A 17,190-nucleotide genomic window follows, 5' to 3' on the forward strand; every position below is an offset into this window, starting at 1 on the left:
GCGGCGCGCTCGGTCGCACGAAGCTTTTTCCCGTGCGTTTCCATCGCACATGGTTTTTTCTTCTTCTTCTTCTTTTTTTGGGAGAGAAAATGGCGCTTCTCCCGAAATGTATTTCTTTTTTTTAAACAAAAAAGAAGGAGGGGAGCCCGTGAGAGGAGGAGATAGCAGAGCGGTGGAATAGACAGGACGTGGAGCGGAGTTTAATTTGACTGCTGTTAAGATTTTTCTGAAGTGGCGAGAAACGCAGGGAGGGTTTTTTTTTTTGGCCGGTGAGAGGGGTGTGAGCAGGGGCGCACACCGCCGCCTTTAGGGCTGTTTTCATGTGGGACTGAGACCGGGAGAAACGAGAGATTGGAGCCTGAAGTGTGTGTGTGTGTGTGTGTGTGTGTGTGTGTGTGTGTGTGTGTGTGTGTGTGTGTGTGTGTGTTTGAGAGGAATACAGAGAGAGAGTGTGTGTGCGCGCGCGCGCGCGTAATTATAATTGGTCAGTATACGTCCTGCGTGCGCCTTTAGAAATAGTCTTTCTTTCTTTCTTGCTCTGCTGCTATACCATCTCTTTTTCACTTGAACGCAACACGTGACAGGATCGATTTCAAACGCGTATTTGCACGTGCTTCTTTTTCTTTCTGACCTTGAACGTATAGACAGCTGTGTGTGGCGCTTCCTCGCGTTGCAGGGTGAAATAAAGTCCAGGTAGTGACTTCACTTTTTTAGCACTTTGCTTTTGTTTCGGGTCAGAAATATTGAGGGATACCGTTTCCTGCATCTGCAAAATGCACACGTCATATTTAATTCGAGCAATTGTCAGTGTTCCTTTGCTGCTATTGTAGACCTGATGAAGCGATCAGTGTGAAGAGATATCTCAGAGCGATGATTAAGTAGCTATTTAAACTTTATTTAAATCTGTGTGTGTGTGTGTGTGTGTGTGTGTGTGTGTGTGTGTGTGTGTGTGTGTGTGTGTGTGTGTGTGTGTGTGAGAGAGAGAGAGAGAGCGCTCATCTCTTATATCCGTTCAGTGAAATGATATCAGCATACTACTTTTAGCAGATTGTATTTCATGCACTTTGCCTCCAGTTTATTTGTAATACATGTAACTTTTTTTACTAAGTTGGCTCTTAGTAAAAAAAAAAAATCAGCTTTATTCATATTAATTTAGCTGACACGTCACGTGTGCTAACACGCCAAATCTTTCCCTAAAACTACAGTTTCCAAAGCGGTGCGAGTTCAGCTTCTTGCTTTGCGGCACAGTTGGCTGGAGATAAATGTAACATTTCAGACTGTTCTTGAAGCTTCCCTCTCCATGCAGTTAATCTGTATCTTTTCTAACCTCAGCCATGTTAAACTGTCATCATTTCTCTCACCAGAGCGTATTTCGCAAAGCCAAATAAAATCCAAAGTCTCCGTTCTGACATGGCATTCTTCAAGTTTTCATTTCAACATCAAGAAGGTTTTTTGTTTGTTTGTTTTTTATTATTATTATATATCATTGTTGTTATTGCAGGTATTTCCTTCACTGACCTCCCCCGTGTTAAACAGTTGCTGGATGTCTTACTCCTATAAAGACAAACTTGTTTATCCCTCATTGGTTTCGGCTGACAGTGGACTGCCAGGGCTGCTGTTTTATGTGTAATTCATTCCTGATTTTTACAGTGGTTTTATTAAAAAGAAAGAAAGAAAGAAAGTGTTTTCCTCACATTGTATGAGACTCTGCTACCAGACGGGCCGAGAGGGATGTTTCTGGGTTCGTCCCACGCGGGCACAAGTCATGTCTGGTTTCCATTTAAAAACATTAGTCTCCCCGATCATGATGCCCGTAGAGCCCAGAGAGTTTATTATTTTCCCATTTAATTCTTCGTTTTATTGAAGAAGCTATTAAAGGCTACTTAGGGTGCTGACTTCAGGACTTGGATGGTGAAGCTGTATTAGTACTGAATAAATTATATATATATATATATATATATATATATATATATATATATATATATATATATATATATATATATATATATATATATACACTCTTTTAACTCTGCAGATGACTTTATCTGCAACATAAAAAATATTGCACAGTCACAGATAATCCCTAAACAAAAGAAGCTTTTATTTACCAACATAAATTTCCCCCTAATTCAAACTAAGTGGCAGCAGAAGCTCATACAGGCTAATGTAGCACACATGGTGCACATGATGGGAACTTACAGTATGTCTTTGACTGGGCATGAAAAGGGATAGAAGCTCATGTTGTATTTCTTGTCATTTTTTAATAATTAGTAGCCTTATGTGTGCGCAAAAACAACTTCCCTCTCCGTGCAAACAACCTCCTCTCTTTTCACACACACACACACGCGCGCGCGCTTTCTCTCTCTCTCTCTCTCTCTCTCTCTCTCTCTCTCTCTCTCTCACACACACACACGCGCGCGCGCGCGCTTTCTCTCTCTCTCTCTCTCTCTCTCTCTCTCACACACACACACGCGCGCGCGCGCGCTTTCTCTCTCTCTCTCTCTCTCTCTCTCTCTCTCACACACACACACACGCACTTTCTCTCTCTCCCTCTCTCTCTCTCTCCCTCTCTCTCTCTCTCTCTCTCTCTCTCACACACACACACACACACACACACACACACACACACACACACACACACACACACACACACACACACATTCACATTCCCTTGCAGCTCCGTCTGCAGACAGAAAGGCACATTTTGTTTATTTAATTGCTGTTAATAATTAAGAAATCGAGCTTGGACCTCGGATATGGCAACACATGTAAACAATCGAATGAATTATTAACTGTGTGCTGGGATGTGACGGAGACTGCGTGATGGAGGCAGATTACCGAGAGAGCCCCGAGAGGAGAGGAGTGTTTGCTGCGTGACTCCCACTGCGTTTCAGGATGTACTTTCAATGCATATTTATTTATATTTTAATCTTCCATTAGTAAGAATTGGGTTACGGTTCTTTTTGCATTGCCTCTTCCATTGCATTTCTTTTTTTAAAGGATTTTGGAAACTATACTTGGGAGTGCTGCTCAGATTATGCGTCGACATAATCGTGTTGTTGCTAATCGTTTTGGGGTTTTTTTTTTACATAATGCATTTTCACTTTTTTACCCCTCCTTCTCTCGCTCTTGCTTTCCCCCAAAGTTTTAAGTTCCCAGAAGGCCACCGTGACGCAGCACAAATCTTAAAAAGCCAAACATTTTGGGGAGGAGGGGATGGGGGTGGTATTCAATGCTTTTCTTAATGTGTTCAAATCATTTATGCAGCTCGTAATGTTGTCATCTCAGACTGTTTTCACTGGTGCGACGTTTTAACTTATTCCTTCCCTCTGCCCTCCCCTCCCTCCCCCACCCTCTGCACGCCTGGACGCTGACCCCTGCTCTCCTCGCCTCTTAACACCCTCTCAACACTAAAGTATTACCCTACTCACCTTCTAAACAATGCCTTAGTGGTAAGTCCTGTTTAGTCCCTTTTTTATTCAGCATTAGGTGTATGTGTCTTCTCTTTCTTTTTTCCTTTCCTTTTTTTTAATCTTGGAAAAAGAAACAAAACAAAAACCACTTTTTTTTTATCCTTCTCCTCCTCCTCACGTAGGGCCTCTCACTCTGACCTGTAGCTGGATTTATTGCAGGAGCGCGCTGACATTGTTTAGCACACACTTAGCAAGAAATATTTTTCACATTATATGCTTTTATTTTGTTAGTGTTTTTATTTATATATATTTGTAGTTAAAGAAAAACAGCGGGTAATGATCAAAAACTGACCGCAGGTCCAACACTATGAATAAATGACTGCGGCGGTAAAACCAGATTATAAATCGGCGCTACTTTCCAAATAATACTTGTAACAATCCGCGAGGAAAGGTCGTTTTCCGTGACTTTAAAGAACTTTATTTTCCTGCGGATCTATTTTCTTAGTAGCCATAAGTCGCCTCTGCTCTGAGATCCACGATGTCAGGCTCCGTGACTTATTAGTTTGTCCGCCACAGTTTCCCCTATCAGCGCGATATTTCTCCAAGAGGATGTATTATATTTTTCTTACGTCACCGCCAATCGGTATCTCGCGTTATCAGAAAGACGCGTTTTCAGTGACAACAGAGTATTTCTTGGGGGGTGGGAGGGACATGAGCTTGTTTATTTTATGTGAACATCTGATAAACAAATGTAATCAATATCTGGACTTTAATGCATTAACTTTAAGTTTACACAAATTTGGTGACCCCCACCCCCCTCTCCTACCCCCACCCACTTCATCCACTCCCTACACATCCAGGCTGTCTCTCTGTCTCTTCCCATGGTCTGGAAAATGAGTTGGAACAGCTGTTCAGAGGATTAAAATCCGATGGAAGGGTGGTCTGAATAAACAGAAAAATGTTGGATTTTTCAGAAACCTAATGAACAGCGTGTAACCAAGCGTCCACGCGGGACATCCGATTGTTCACCTGAAAGTTTTGGTTAACACCAATCTGAATGTCTTTACACCAGTTAGGCCCGTGAGTTGGCACCACTGGGTGCCCTTTTCCAGCCAGACTGTATTGCTCCCATCCTTTAAAAGTCAGTTAAGGATTGGTCTTAAATTACTCAGGTGGGCATATTTAAATCATGTTATTGTCATGTGATCAGGTTCAGTTTCACAACAGCTTAATTGCTTTGATTCTAGACACACACACACACACACACACACACACACACACACACACACACACACACACACACACACACACACACACACACACACACACACCCCTAGTGTAATCCAGTAAAGCTATAGAGGAAGAAGAAGAAGTGTGGAAAAGAGACACAGCGGCCAGTAAAGCACTCTGCTTCTGGCCACCAGTCAGAAAAAATGAACTCATAGCTCGTTTGATTGACAGGTAGGGCTGATCTACTGTGCTCTCTCGTCTCCTGGTTGTGTGCGCACATGTGTAACTGGAGTGCTGGACTGGCTGTGCTGGTTGTTTTGTGCTGTACAGGCAAAGCTGGACCCTTTCCCCCTCTTCATGGGATACCAGGAGGTCATAATGTCAGACTGCCTGGGACACTGTGTTCCATTTATAACACACAGTCAGTTACAGGCCCATCCGCCTCAAAACCCACAACCGCTAAAAGGCTAAATATTACACACACACACACACACACACACACACACACACAAATATCACCTCAGGCCTCAAACAAGCAGGTCACTCTGATAAGACATTGTAAAACTCCAAATGAGGGCTTTTTAGCGTGACATGGAATATTTGCATTGAAAGCGCATGACTTAGAGGTTTATGAAGGTTTCTGTGATTATTGTCAGTCAGAAATGTGACTGAGGGCCACCGTGCGTCAGCATGCAGACATTTACTGTCGTTTTTTTGGTTTTTTTTGCAAAGAAAATCAGAGCTCTCTGTGGTGGCAGAGACAAAGACAAGATGAGTCGGGTGCATTTTTGGCAGCAGGGAATATAGATTTGAATTAAGTAGCATGTAGTTTTTATCTCGAGCTGCATGCAGAGAGAGGCAGAACCAACTGCGTCTCATTCAATATCAGCACAGCTGTCCCAGCATCCGTGGAGAATGGATTCCTACTGCTATTGCCATGGGAGGCTCCAGCCAAGAAGAATGGGAGGATATCCAGTGTGTGCGCTTGTGTTTTAAAAGGAAGGCGAGGAGTGAGAGGGGCGAGGAATATGCTGGTGTGTCTGTGTGCACACATGTCTGTATGCGTGTGTATGTTTGCGTGATTTTTGCATGTGTGTGTCATGTTGTCTCCACCCGCCTCACTTTTCCTTCGCTCATGTCACCTCTGGCATGGATTAGTCTCTGGCACAACCCTGGCAGTGCCGGCGGCCCCAGTGCGGTTCTGTGGTCGCCGATATGTTGTGCCGTTGCCATGGCTACTGAACACACACACACACGGGTGCTAAATTACATAATTGAGCTAGAATATACAGAGGAACACAAAATACTTAGTGTACAATGTGAGCAGAGAAAAGGGAAAAGGGAAAACCACCGAGACAAAGTGTTCCTTTACCAGAATATGAACCGAGAGCTCAAAGCTGACATGCATTGGTGAATATCTAAGAGCTTTGTCATAGCTTAACACATCGGTACAGTGTGTTCTTTCCCTTGATTTTGAGTCATAAATCTACATAAGAGTGCTGCCATTATGCGGATGTTTGGAACAACAGGCAGTTGAGGGAAAGGTGTTTGTGGTGGCACACACGTGCATGTGTGTGCGCACGCGTGTGTGTGTGTGTCTGTAAAAGCCAAAAATGTCTGTTTGATAGGGGTGTGGCAGGTTAAGTTTACACAAATGCATCATTCACATAATTCCTCAAGTTCATCTCATTGTCCTCGTCCTGAGCTGTAGATTGGCCCAACTGGATCGTCGGTGCGCTACGAATTTAAAATCTTTGAATTGGAAAAGTAGCAAACACCAAATATCCCCCAACCAGGATTATCAGTAACCCTTACTCCATTGAGTTGCATATTAACCCAGAATTAGCATCCATTCGAGCTGCGGTGTTGTACACTTAATAATAATGGATTGGATTTTATATAGCGCTTTTCAAGGCACCCAAAGCGCTTTACAATACCACTATTCATTCACTCTCACATTCATACACTGGTGGAGGCAGCTACGGTTGTAGCCACAGCTGCCCTGGGACAGACTGACAGAAGCGAGGCTGCCATAACGCGCCATTGGCCCCTCTGGCCAATACCAGTACCAGTAGGCGGTAGGGTAAAGTGTCTTGCCCAAGGACACAACGACCAGGACAGAAAGCCCGGGGATCGAACCGGCGACCTTCCGGTTACAGATGTGCTTCCCAACCCAGCCACGGTCGGTGGTCTCTATTTAAAAAAAAGCTTATTTTTTGTCTTATTAAACTGATCCATTATGGGGGGAGGGCAAAAAAATTGCAAAAACAGAGTGCTAATTAAATTGTCAAGCATTTGATTAAAATTTTACTTGATGTGAGGAAAATATTCAGCAGAGCCAACCTCTTTATTCCAATAAAACCCAATATGCAGCGCAACTGTGTTTTGGCCTCAGGACGAGCAGATGTTCAAACCTTGGACCTCTAACGGCTTGAAAAGGTTCAAGATCTGAACTCTCATGAAGAACTGAGGCATAATTTTAATTTGCATAGCAGCTTTAGTGTATTTATTGGTTGCTATCGCTCAGCTGTTAATTCATAATTGCATATCAGTTTGACAACATGTTTATGTCGAAGCAACAAAAGAAGTCCAGTAGACAAAACTGTCACTGCTATAAAAGGTTTTAGTCAATAAAGTCGTGATGCAGATTGTGAAATGAAAAATGTTGTACATTTCTCAGTGTTTAGTTAGTTTTGTCTCGTGTTTAGAGCCACCGACAGCCGACTCAGAAACGTTTCTAAGCGTGCTTTGTTCTTGTGTTGAGTAAATTTGAACGACTGCCAGTATCAACACACGGCGCGAACGTTGACAGTAATTCATTCTCTGCTCTTTCTTTTTAATCAACAGCATTTCCGTGAAAAGACAAGCCGAGTGATATTGAAGTTCTTTTGTGCCCCACAAAATAGAAACTAAAGGCCAAAACCCGCGAGTGGGGTGAAACAGCCGCTGCATCAGTCTGTCACAAGTCAACAGGAATAGATAGAGATTTGTTTTGCGGATCATTGACAGCCCACTCAAGGTCACTTCAGTGTGGGCAATCTGGGCATGTTGTTTGGCCTGTCCTGCCTGTCTGTCTGACCTACATCTCACTGCTCTGGCTAAATATATACAGTAGACCCCTCATTACAAAGCTTCCAGATTAATCTGGATGAAATCTGAGCACCGTTCTCCCCCGCCGTGTCTGACTGCAGTCTCTCTTCACAGACTTCCACAGGCTGACTTTCTATCTCACCCAGTCTCTCAGACACTAATATTCAAAAACTAAAGAAATAAATGAAGCTGGCAGATGAAGTCTTTCATACAAATGTGGCACACACTTATGCGTTATCATCTTGTAAATAAGATAAAAGCCACAAAGGCTTCTGCTTGTTCAGAAACAAACGTCTACACGTACAGTACAGCATTTCTGCAAATTCAGTCCTAATGTTGGCTATATACGCTATGTTTTGCTGGGCTTCAAGCCTGAAGCACCTGCACATACTTAATTCCACAAGACACAGGTGTGCATTCTTTCAGAAAAAAATCACACCCATCACGACTCTGTTGTTGCAATAGACCGTTTACTGTATTTAATTAACCACAGTATTTAAAAGTAGTCACACAGTCCTGTGAAATGAACTCCAGTACCCTTTTAGTGACAGCTCCCCCCGGCCTAGACATGTTTATTTAGAAACGCATTTAATACTGCTGATTTTATAAAAGGGGATGTTACTGCTTTAATTTTGATAAAGAAGCAAAATATCAGTCATAATCCATCTTTTTTGGCTAATTTATCCAGTTTATTTTTGGCTAGCTATACGCTTTAGCTAACAAGTCCAGTCATTTTTCTAATGGTTTTAGCTCATTGTTGTTTACTGCTACTAAATAAAATATCAAAGAGTTTTGGTCTGGAGAATCGAGCATTGAAAAGACTTTATTAACATTAACATATGAAATATTAAAAACCCGTATTCAGATGTCACTCAGTTACCAGTTGCTTTAAGCTAACAGTTTTAGCTCCTTTAGCAACAATGTTCAGTTAACTGAACTGTCTGTCGCTACACCTGAATATTTACCCATTACAATTGCTATTTTTTTCATCTTAAGCTATTTAAAAATATTTGTAAATAATTTTTAGTTTTCTGTTTCAACCCTCTACACATTATTTTAGCTAAAGGTTAAGTTTTCATTACGTTTAACTAATTGTTTAAAATTCTCTCTCACACCCATTGCTCTTATGCATTGTCAAGAGTCACACATAGTCACAGCTAACTCAGTAAATTGATATAAACAGCATTTCTATTGCTTCAAATTAATTGAGCGTTTCTAAATTCTTTCCACGTACCTTCTGGCAATAGCAGAAACACCCCCTGGGGCACTCTACCATATATATGGGAAGGCACCAAAACACATTTTTCGCTGTTAATCTTCAGTGCGTGTGTGTGTGTGTTCTACCCATCCTTGTATCACTAGGCTAAAGAGACATCTCTGCACACCTGGTAGAGCCTGGAGAGGTAATAATAATTTGGATAATTTGGATACAAAGACTTCATCAGGCCACAGTTAATTAGGAAGCGGTGGCGGTGTCTGGGATGGAATGACATCACGTGGTTATGATGTCATGGCATTAATCATCTTTTCACCACTTCTTTAGTTCCCCTTTGAGTAGAGGAGGGATAATGGGGCGCTGATTGGCTCGTTGATTTTACCTCATATTTCCCGAGGCTTTCTTTTACAATCACACCGCATTACCTCATGCTGTAGGGAGGGAAGTGATCGAGGGCTGGCTATGCTGATCCATAGACCATGCAGGAGTGTAACTCCTTAGACTGCGAGCCCAACACTGATTATGTCCCGGGCTTTAACGTTACATCAACATTTCAGATGTACTTTTTTCTCTTCCAGGAACATGGCTTAAAGATTGTGACTGGGCTTACAAGGCATTTATTGGGTTAATGTTGGAGGGAAAATCTTTTCCTGTCTTGGGGGTGGGTGGAGGAACGTTGACGCTGGGAGGCTTATGAACCCGCAAGTCAAACAGTAATGAAAACAGTTGTGACCTGATTTCAAGAGGCGGGGAAAAGACAGTGTAGAAGGGGGAATGAGCATTTTAAGATATAGACAAAAAGCTGCAGAAAATATCTGGGGCTACTTTCTTTCTTTCTTTTCCTTTTCTTGCTTTCTTTCTTACTCACTCGCTCCCCTTCGTGTCTTCCTGCTACCTTCCCTCTCTTTTTGTCTGTGTATCTAATTCGGCCACCCCGTCCAGCAAGGAATAGCTGTCACCCTGGGGAACAAAGCGCTAGAACTTGCTCTTCAGAGCAGGAAGTTGGCTTGGGGCCAAGGGTGGAAAATCTATACCCGGTTGCATAATATAACATATCTTTACCTCAGATGAACTCTGAGGAGGCCTGGCAGCTGTGAGCAAACAGAGCTGGAGGGCGGGAGTTTGTGTGTTATTAACTGACTCTGTTTGTGTGGAAGTGTCTGTGTATGTGTCGGGTATGAGTGCACGCTCTATGCTTCTTGTAACTTGCGTTTGCTGGCCGGCGCTGCAGGCCCAAGGCTGTTTCAGACCCCCTTGACAGTGGAGTCGAGTACAGTAGAGTCAAATAGAGCCTTGTTGAAATAAGTGAGGAGTAGAGTAAAGTTGAGTAGAGGAGTCCGAGGCCAAGGAGGGCTCAGGGTTAGATTCAAACACAACTCTGCGGCTTCTACTTTTGGCTCAGGGAGCCAGTAACTACCATCCCTACTCCAGCTGCAGCATACTCTGGGAGGGAATTCAGATATAAACTTTCTGCTCTGTTTAGGCTCAGAGAAATAGCTTCAGGATTAGTGTGTGTTACATGGAAAGTTGTATATTTGACTGGAAAATTCAGTGCAGGATGCGGATTTCATGTCACTGCTAAAATATAAAACACAGATGGGCCAGATTTAACTTTACTCTGCGAGTTCACGGACGTTCCCCGCTCGTCTAACTCTCATCATGACAGCTTGTGAATTCGCTTCCATGGTGCATTCATCCCACTGCCTTCCCTTTATTAAGACGTCACTCTGGTCTAGGTATTATCTCTAAAGGAGGCGTTTGGAGAAACAGTAGCGTGTGTGGAGGGGACAAGGAGCGAAATGTCCTGATAGCATTGGGCTGTCTAACGTGTCAAGCTTCTGTCAGTCCCTCTGCAAAGCCCAGTGAAACTTAAAGCCGGCCTCATTACAGTCATCATCTGGAATAAAGTGCAATCATCACCGCCACCTGTGGAAAGCTGCGGTGGAGAAAAGACTCTCACAGGCCTTATAGACCGGTCTGCTGGACTCGTGTATCAGTTCACAAACACATTTTATATCATTGGTGTGATTTTTTCCCCCCACTTCCATCTGCACACCTGAACACAAATATATCAAGCCAGAGTTAGGTCTCATATGGGGACCACAAATTGACTGTATATTGCCGCCAGGCTGTGGAGATTTATGATGAAAGTGAATAGGGATGGTGTGGGCGGGGATGCAGAGGTGCATATTATGGCGCCTTTTTTTTTCTTCTGTCTTGGAAGAGCTGATGGTCTTGAGAATAGTATAGAGGAGTACAACAACAGCAGAGCTATTTTCATTTTAGGAAGATTATAGAAAGAAATTCAGCACAAAGAGAAAAGAGGGGGAAACGGGCGCGAATGAAAGAGGCCATAGTCTGTGTATTGTAAATACAGTAGACTGGGGAGCATTCCATATCCTTTTATTTTTTTTCTACCAGCATGATTTGTTTGATTTACTCTCTATCAATCAGCGGAGGATGTATTTAAACAGACTTGAAGTATATTTGAGAAAGCCTCTTTATAGCTGTGGCTGTTTGTATTCTCCTTTTACTTTCCTTGGAAGCAGACCGTGATTAAAACAGACGATACAGGCGTATTGTGTTTCCTAGGGGATTGGAAGGAATGCAAATGCATCATAACCATATTATACTAGTTAGGAGTGCTTTGTGTTGCCAAGCCTCTGGATACAGGAGAGAGTAGACACAGTTACTCTAAAGAGTCCCGAATGCCACAAGTGCAACAACAGGAGAGGATATTTGACACTGCTGGACCATATTTGACATTTCATCGTATACACACGGCGCTAAAAGCCTGCGCCGCATAAAAATACAAAACTTAACGCAGGAAGCCCCCCCCAAAAAAAGTTCTGCTGTGTATATATGTGCGTGGAGCGCCGCAGAATCCATTTGGCATTTTTGTTGTGAGGGAAGCATGCTGCTGGTGGGACTTTGGCCTGCACAATCCCTTCTCTGTTAAAACAATGCGGCAGTTGTCCTCACTAACCTAATTACTCTCTCCAGGGGGAGAAAGGCAACAGCACCAAATCCCATAGTTAGGAGCTCTGATCTGGGCCCTGCTGTAAGAAAAGGCCTCATTCATTTCCCTCCCTCCATCAGCCACACATGCACAGGCTCACACAAACACTTTCTATTTTTCACGGCGATTGGATTCAGCCTGAAAGAAGCTAATGGTTCGCTAATACGCCCCGATATTTCTTTTGATATGTGTATTTTTTGTGTCGTTGTAACAGTTAATTACATCATTCTGATAATAAAGAATTTGCATGTAACATTCATGTCATGATATGAGCTTTGTGTTAGCCCTGCGAGGTGTAAGGTGACCCTAACCATATCAGAACATGTTTTTTCTCTTAATTTGTTCCCATGAGTGTTGGGAATCAAAGAAAAAATAATAATAATTGTAACTGACTTGCATAAAAAATTACATTTTGATATTTTTTTGTTTTTGCTATTCTCTAAAACAGGGTTAGGGCCATCGCTGACCATCCTAACCTAGCCAATGAAAAATGCATTAGCAGGAAATGTTGTTTATATATTAATGATGTAGCTTTGACCCAATGTCAAACAGGAGAAGTCCAGTGGTTTACTTTGAAATGCTCTCAGTTATAGAAATGACTAATACCAGCTAAGATCCCAACACACAACCATATAAGACAGTAATATGAAAAAGAAAATCCCACAAACACAAAGTCAAACCGTGTTTTTATATCAGTGCTGATTTTTCTTTTCATGCTAAAATCCAGAAAGCTACTTTTGCACGATACAATCAGAAGTGTGAAGGATGCACCTTTATACCATGTAACATGTTGACATTTAAAACAGTTTGCAGATATACCTTATACACCCAAACACAAGTTGTCAGTTCATTAGACACTTGATATATATTGAGGACTATATATCTAAAAGAAATAGCTGAGATATCACCTTTTTAATGTTTATTAATGTAGAGGTTTTTCTACGGCCCATATTTATATTATTCCAGCTGTGTAATACCACAATATCATATGTAGTATCTGTATATAAACTGTCCCTCACAGCTTTGTTTAGGTTATTACACCCTTGCCAAACACAGAAAGAAGCTTAGCTTCATTATATTGATGGTGCGTTCATCGGTGTTTGTTGTCAGAGTCATTTGTGGGAAGTAACCTTAAATATTGGCACAAACCTCACTTTTCTTGTTCCACATCTATCCTTTGTTTTGTCTTTCTCACCCTCCCTAATCGCTCGTCTTTCATCACTGCATTGGCACCACATTAGGCTTCTTTAAAACTTTATTACAGCAGCTTCAGACGAGGAAGTCCGCATAGCAAGAAGGAAAATGGGCATTTGTGTTGGTGTGTGTGTGTAGTGGCATTCGCTAAGAAAAGGAAAGGGTGTTAAAACCTTAATTCTCCCTCAACCAACCTGTTTGGGTTTTGTTTATTTGTCGCTTCTCTCTCAGGAAGATTAGAAAAGCCATTGTGTTGAGGCTTGGGAAATAAGGCTTCTAAGTTTATATTTGGAGATTGTTGCGGTGCTGCGTTGTTGGTTTAGACTGTTGGGGTTTAGACGTCTTTGTTTGTTTATATGGAAAAAGGAAAATTTTTACTGAGATCGAGATTTCTCTTGCAGGGGAGACCTGCACACTTACAAAAGCATCACGAAAAATGTAGACTATTGACCAGCATATATTTGCATTTTTTAATTCAATGGTTTTATTTACTGTATGACTGTGTCTTTGGAGCATGCTTAGAATAACAAGCTCAACAGACCGCATGTCCTGGTATTCTCAGGGCGTATAAGGAGACAGTAATGTTTGTGTATACATGCATGTGTGTGTGTGTGTGTGTCTGGCCGTGCAGTGTTTGTCTTAGGTCCCAGCTCCTTTCCTGTGGTGTGTGTGGGCTTGAATCGGTCCAGCCTGTGTGGACCCTGCGCCCTGTTTGTGCGCCTCTCGACACTCACCCTACGGCACAAACGGAAGCTCTGCTTTAACAGCATGATCGGGGCTCTTCCTGCAGTCTCCAGCCCGCTTTATTAAACCTATGGCTGTCCTTTTACGCTCCCTTTTTTCAGTCACTGTTAGCGCTTTGCATCTTTCCAACTAATCTATTAACCTTTGCGGTTCATATAGCCTCTATGCCAACTTGTGAAACTGCCCTGTCAGTGGCAGCCATGATTGACCTTCTCCTCAGTCACATATTTAACCCTTTCTTCATCGTTCACTGAGCAGACCCTGAAATGGGTTTTCTGCTTCTTTTTTAAATGTGAACCCAACTTGATCTTTTCAGTTAGATATACTGCGCAGCCCTCGCTGAGTATGTTTCCACAAACCTTTTAATGAATGGAAATGCAATGCGAAAAGCGGCGACTAATTGCTGGAAATAGATCCCCTATTCTTTCATTCTAATTTCTTTTTTCTTTTGCCCTCCTGGTCTTTGTATTTATTGTGTTCTTTTAGCCAGGAGATGTCCTCCTTTATCAGGGCTCGTGCAGACACAAACAACCACACCTCTGTCAAATATTCGCCCCCGGTTGGTGCTTTTTGTCCACAGAGGGCACAAAGCAAAGTACGGGCCTACAAGCTCTGCAGTGAGCTTTACTCTTCATATGGGATCCATACATGCAGGACCTCAATTATTAACTTACGGTCAAGGCTCAAGCTCGGCGATTTGGATTATTACAAGTTAAAGATAATAAAGAATATATAGACAGGAGGCTTTGGGGGGTGCACACAGACGTGGTGGGTGAGACAGTGGGGGTTGTGAGTTAGGGATGGCAGCAAAGCATTTGCATAAAGGGCAGGGCATCATGCCCAATGGTGGAAAAGGTTGGCATCACGCCTTTCAGACTGGCAGAGAGGGAAGACTGGAGAGAGAGACAGAGAGAAAGAGAAGGGGGGTTGTAGTCAATAGTGCATCCCTTGTTCAGAAAGAGGAGGTCCCTAGCTGTTGGCAGGAGAGCAGGCTAAATCTCTGGTTTGATTGTGTGCTAGATTGCCCCTTTATTTGTCTGATTGCAAAGCGTTCAACACTGCATTAGTAGTGGGCTTTACTTTCCTGGAGCCTTTATTCAGGAGGGAGTTTTTCTGTCTTGGCCTGTTCTGCGATTGTCACTCCACATATGTCTCAGAGTTTGGATTGTGTGCAATCATCAGGCAGTTTGAGAAAGTTTCTGACCTGTCTGTTTTATCAAGCCTCTGCTCTTTATCCGCAAGCCTCCCGCTAAGGTTAACGACAGTGTTGATTTAACTCGATGCCATATTCAGATGTGATTTCGAAGATAAATACAGACCGGAAGACAACTGCAGAGAGGCAGGCAGCGGCTTCTGCCTGTCTGTATGTGTACGTCTCTTACCTTCTGCTTCTCAGAGCCACAACACTGCTGCTCCCTTCATGCCGTCTGTGGTTCTGGCGATCTGAAGGCAGCACGAAGTGAAAGGGACAACTATGTAGTGCAAGCATGTTATTTCTATCCCTGAGTTCCATAAGTGATGTGTATAGAGTCTGAGCTTTCTCCACATCGCGCACAGCCTGCGGTCATTATGACCGCTAAGAGTGTGATGCCTGCAAACTCACTGTGACCATAAACCTCAATAGGCCTTTTCATTAGGCATCTGTGGGAGCTAATTAGCACTAGTCATGGGAAGTTACTGTCTACGTGAGTAAATTGATTTTTCGTTAAATTTATGCTTTGATCAAAGACAGTCAACTAGAATTTTGGCTTTCATTTTGTCAGAAAAATCTGAGGAAATTCAGTTAATGTTGGTACGAAGTGTAGACGTATGGTCAGCGTTAAGAAGTTTTAGTGCAAGGTAAATTATTCCAAACATACACTGTGCGACAAGCAGAGAGCTCAGCATTTCCACGAGGCTGAACTTTAGACAGAAAGATGCACAAGAATAATCCCTTTAGTGAGGTGGCACGGACAGCCATAACAAGCTGCGCCGCCTAAGAAAGAGCACCGTGCGACAAATAAAAATGTCCCTTTACAAGTAAAATCATAGTTAATTACAAATGAATGTGTTTTTATGTTAAAAAAGATCTAAATTTACTGGCTTGATATTATTTCATTGTGAAAAATATTTCTTTGTAAAATGTAAGCAACATGCAAATAACTCAGTAATCACTTGCTTTCAACAATCACTACATAGATTTATATAGTGTTAAAAAAATCATTATTTACAAAGTATCCATGTGTTCAAGCAGCAAAAAATTGATACAATTCAAACAAATACATTTTTACTGTGTGCTTCGTGTGGAAACATAGTTTCATATTTTAGAATAGATTTCTATTACTTAATGTAACTGTTTGAGGTGTGTTGTGTTACCTAATGGCCAAATCTAGAGGTATTTGTATTTCCATTGCATGTTACTTACACAATTTTACACCACTAGATTACAAAGAGGAATAACTGGCTCCATTTAACATTCTTCACTATTAAAAAAAACTAATTTTGTCTGTAATTTTACTCTGTGTTCTCCAAATATAAATAACAAGTTTACTAAATATAAACATATTTTAATAGCAAGCCAGTTACAATTACTTCTTCTACTATCCTAGTCAGTTTCTGCATAGAACAGTGTGACATGAGTCTCCCACACTCTTGGTACACAAGAAATTTAAAAAAAAAAAAAGTAAAATTCCCCTTGTTTCAAATAAAAACTTGTAAAAACGAAGTTTTACATTATAAGCCTTCATTTCCAGACAGTACGCATTTAGCTGCACACTGACCAGTTATTCATACACATCCACAACAATAATACAGTGTCAGTATACTTCTCTATATAAACACGTATACAGTTCATGTAATTACTACAACAATACTTATTCAGCTTCACCTTTACAGGTCACACTGGTAAAGTTCTGTTTGTATATTTCACCGTTAATAATACAATATGTAAAAGTTAAGTTAGAGTTCTTGTAATTAGTATATATTAATGATAATAGGTTTACAAGATTTTAATTACATGACTTTTAATTTATTTTCTATAATTATGTAATAAAGCTTTTAGGAGGCTGTGTTCCCCTATCATTTGACAGAATATGGGAATAAAGTCTCTTAATAGCTGCCATTAACAAAGGAAATGTTAAAGGCCTCACATCCTGTTCCATATATTTATTTCATTGTTGGTTTAAAGCAGACTTAAAATTATGAAATTATCCTGTAAAGCTATTTAGAGGTGGCAAAGCTGTGAAAGCAGGTTATTTTACAGAATCAGAATTATAATGGACTATTCTAATATGGTACATGATAAA

At 41.6% G+C, this 17,190-nt stretch overlaps 1 protein-coding gene across 8 annotated transcripts in view; it reads left to right on the top strand.

Moving 5' to 3' along the window:
• Positions 1 to 17,190, top strand: part of nfixb (nuclear factor I/Xb) — a 132,886-nt gene that overhangs the window by 15,170 nt on the left and 100,526 nt on the right. For 3 of the 8 annotated variants that reach the window (XM_026166109.1, XM_026166110.1, XM_026166114.1), the window contains one exon: positions 3,417 to 3,452. The exons of the other annotated variants lie outside the window; for them this stretch is intronic. In XM_026166109.1, the coding sequence (XP_026021894.1) occupies positions 3,417 to 3,452 (36 nt within the window). The remainder of the gene's footprint in view (positions 1 to 3,416; positions 3,453 to 17,190) is intronic. 8 annotated transcript variants of the gene reach the window in all.

The sequence above is a fragment of the Astatotilapia calliptera genome, chromosome 4 (assembly GCF_900246225.1).
Source record: "Astatotilapia calliptera chromosome 4, fAstCal1.2, whole genome shotgun sequence".
NCBI lineage: Eukaryota > Metazoa > Chordata > Actinopteri > Cichliformes > Cichlidae > Astatotilapia > Astatotilapia calliptera.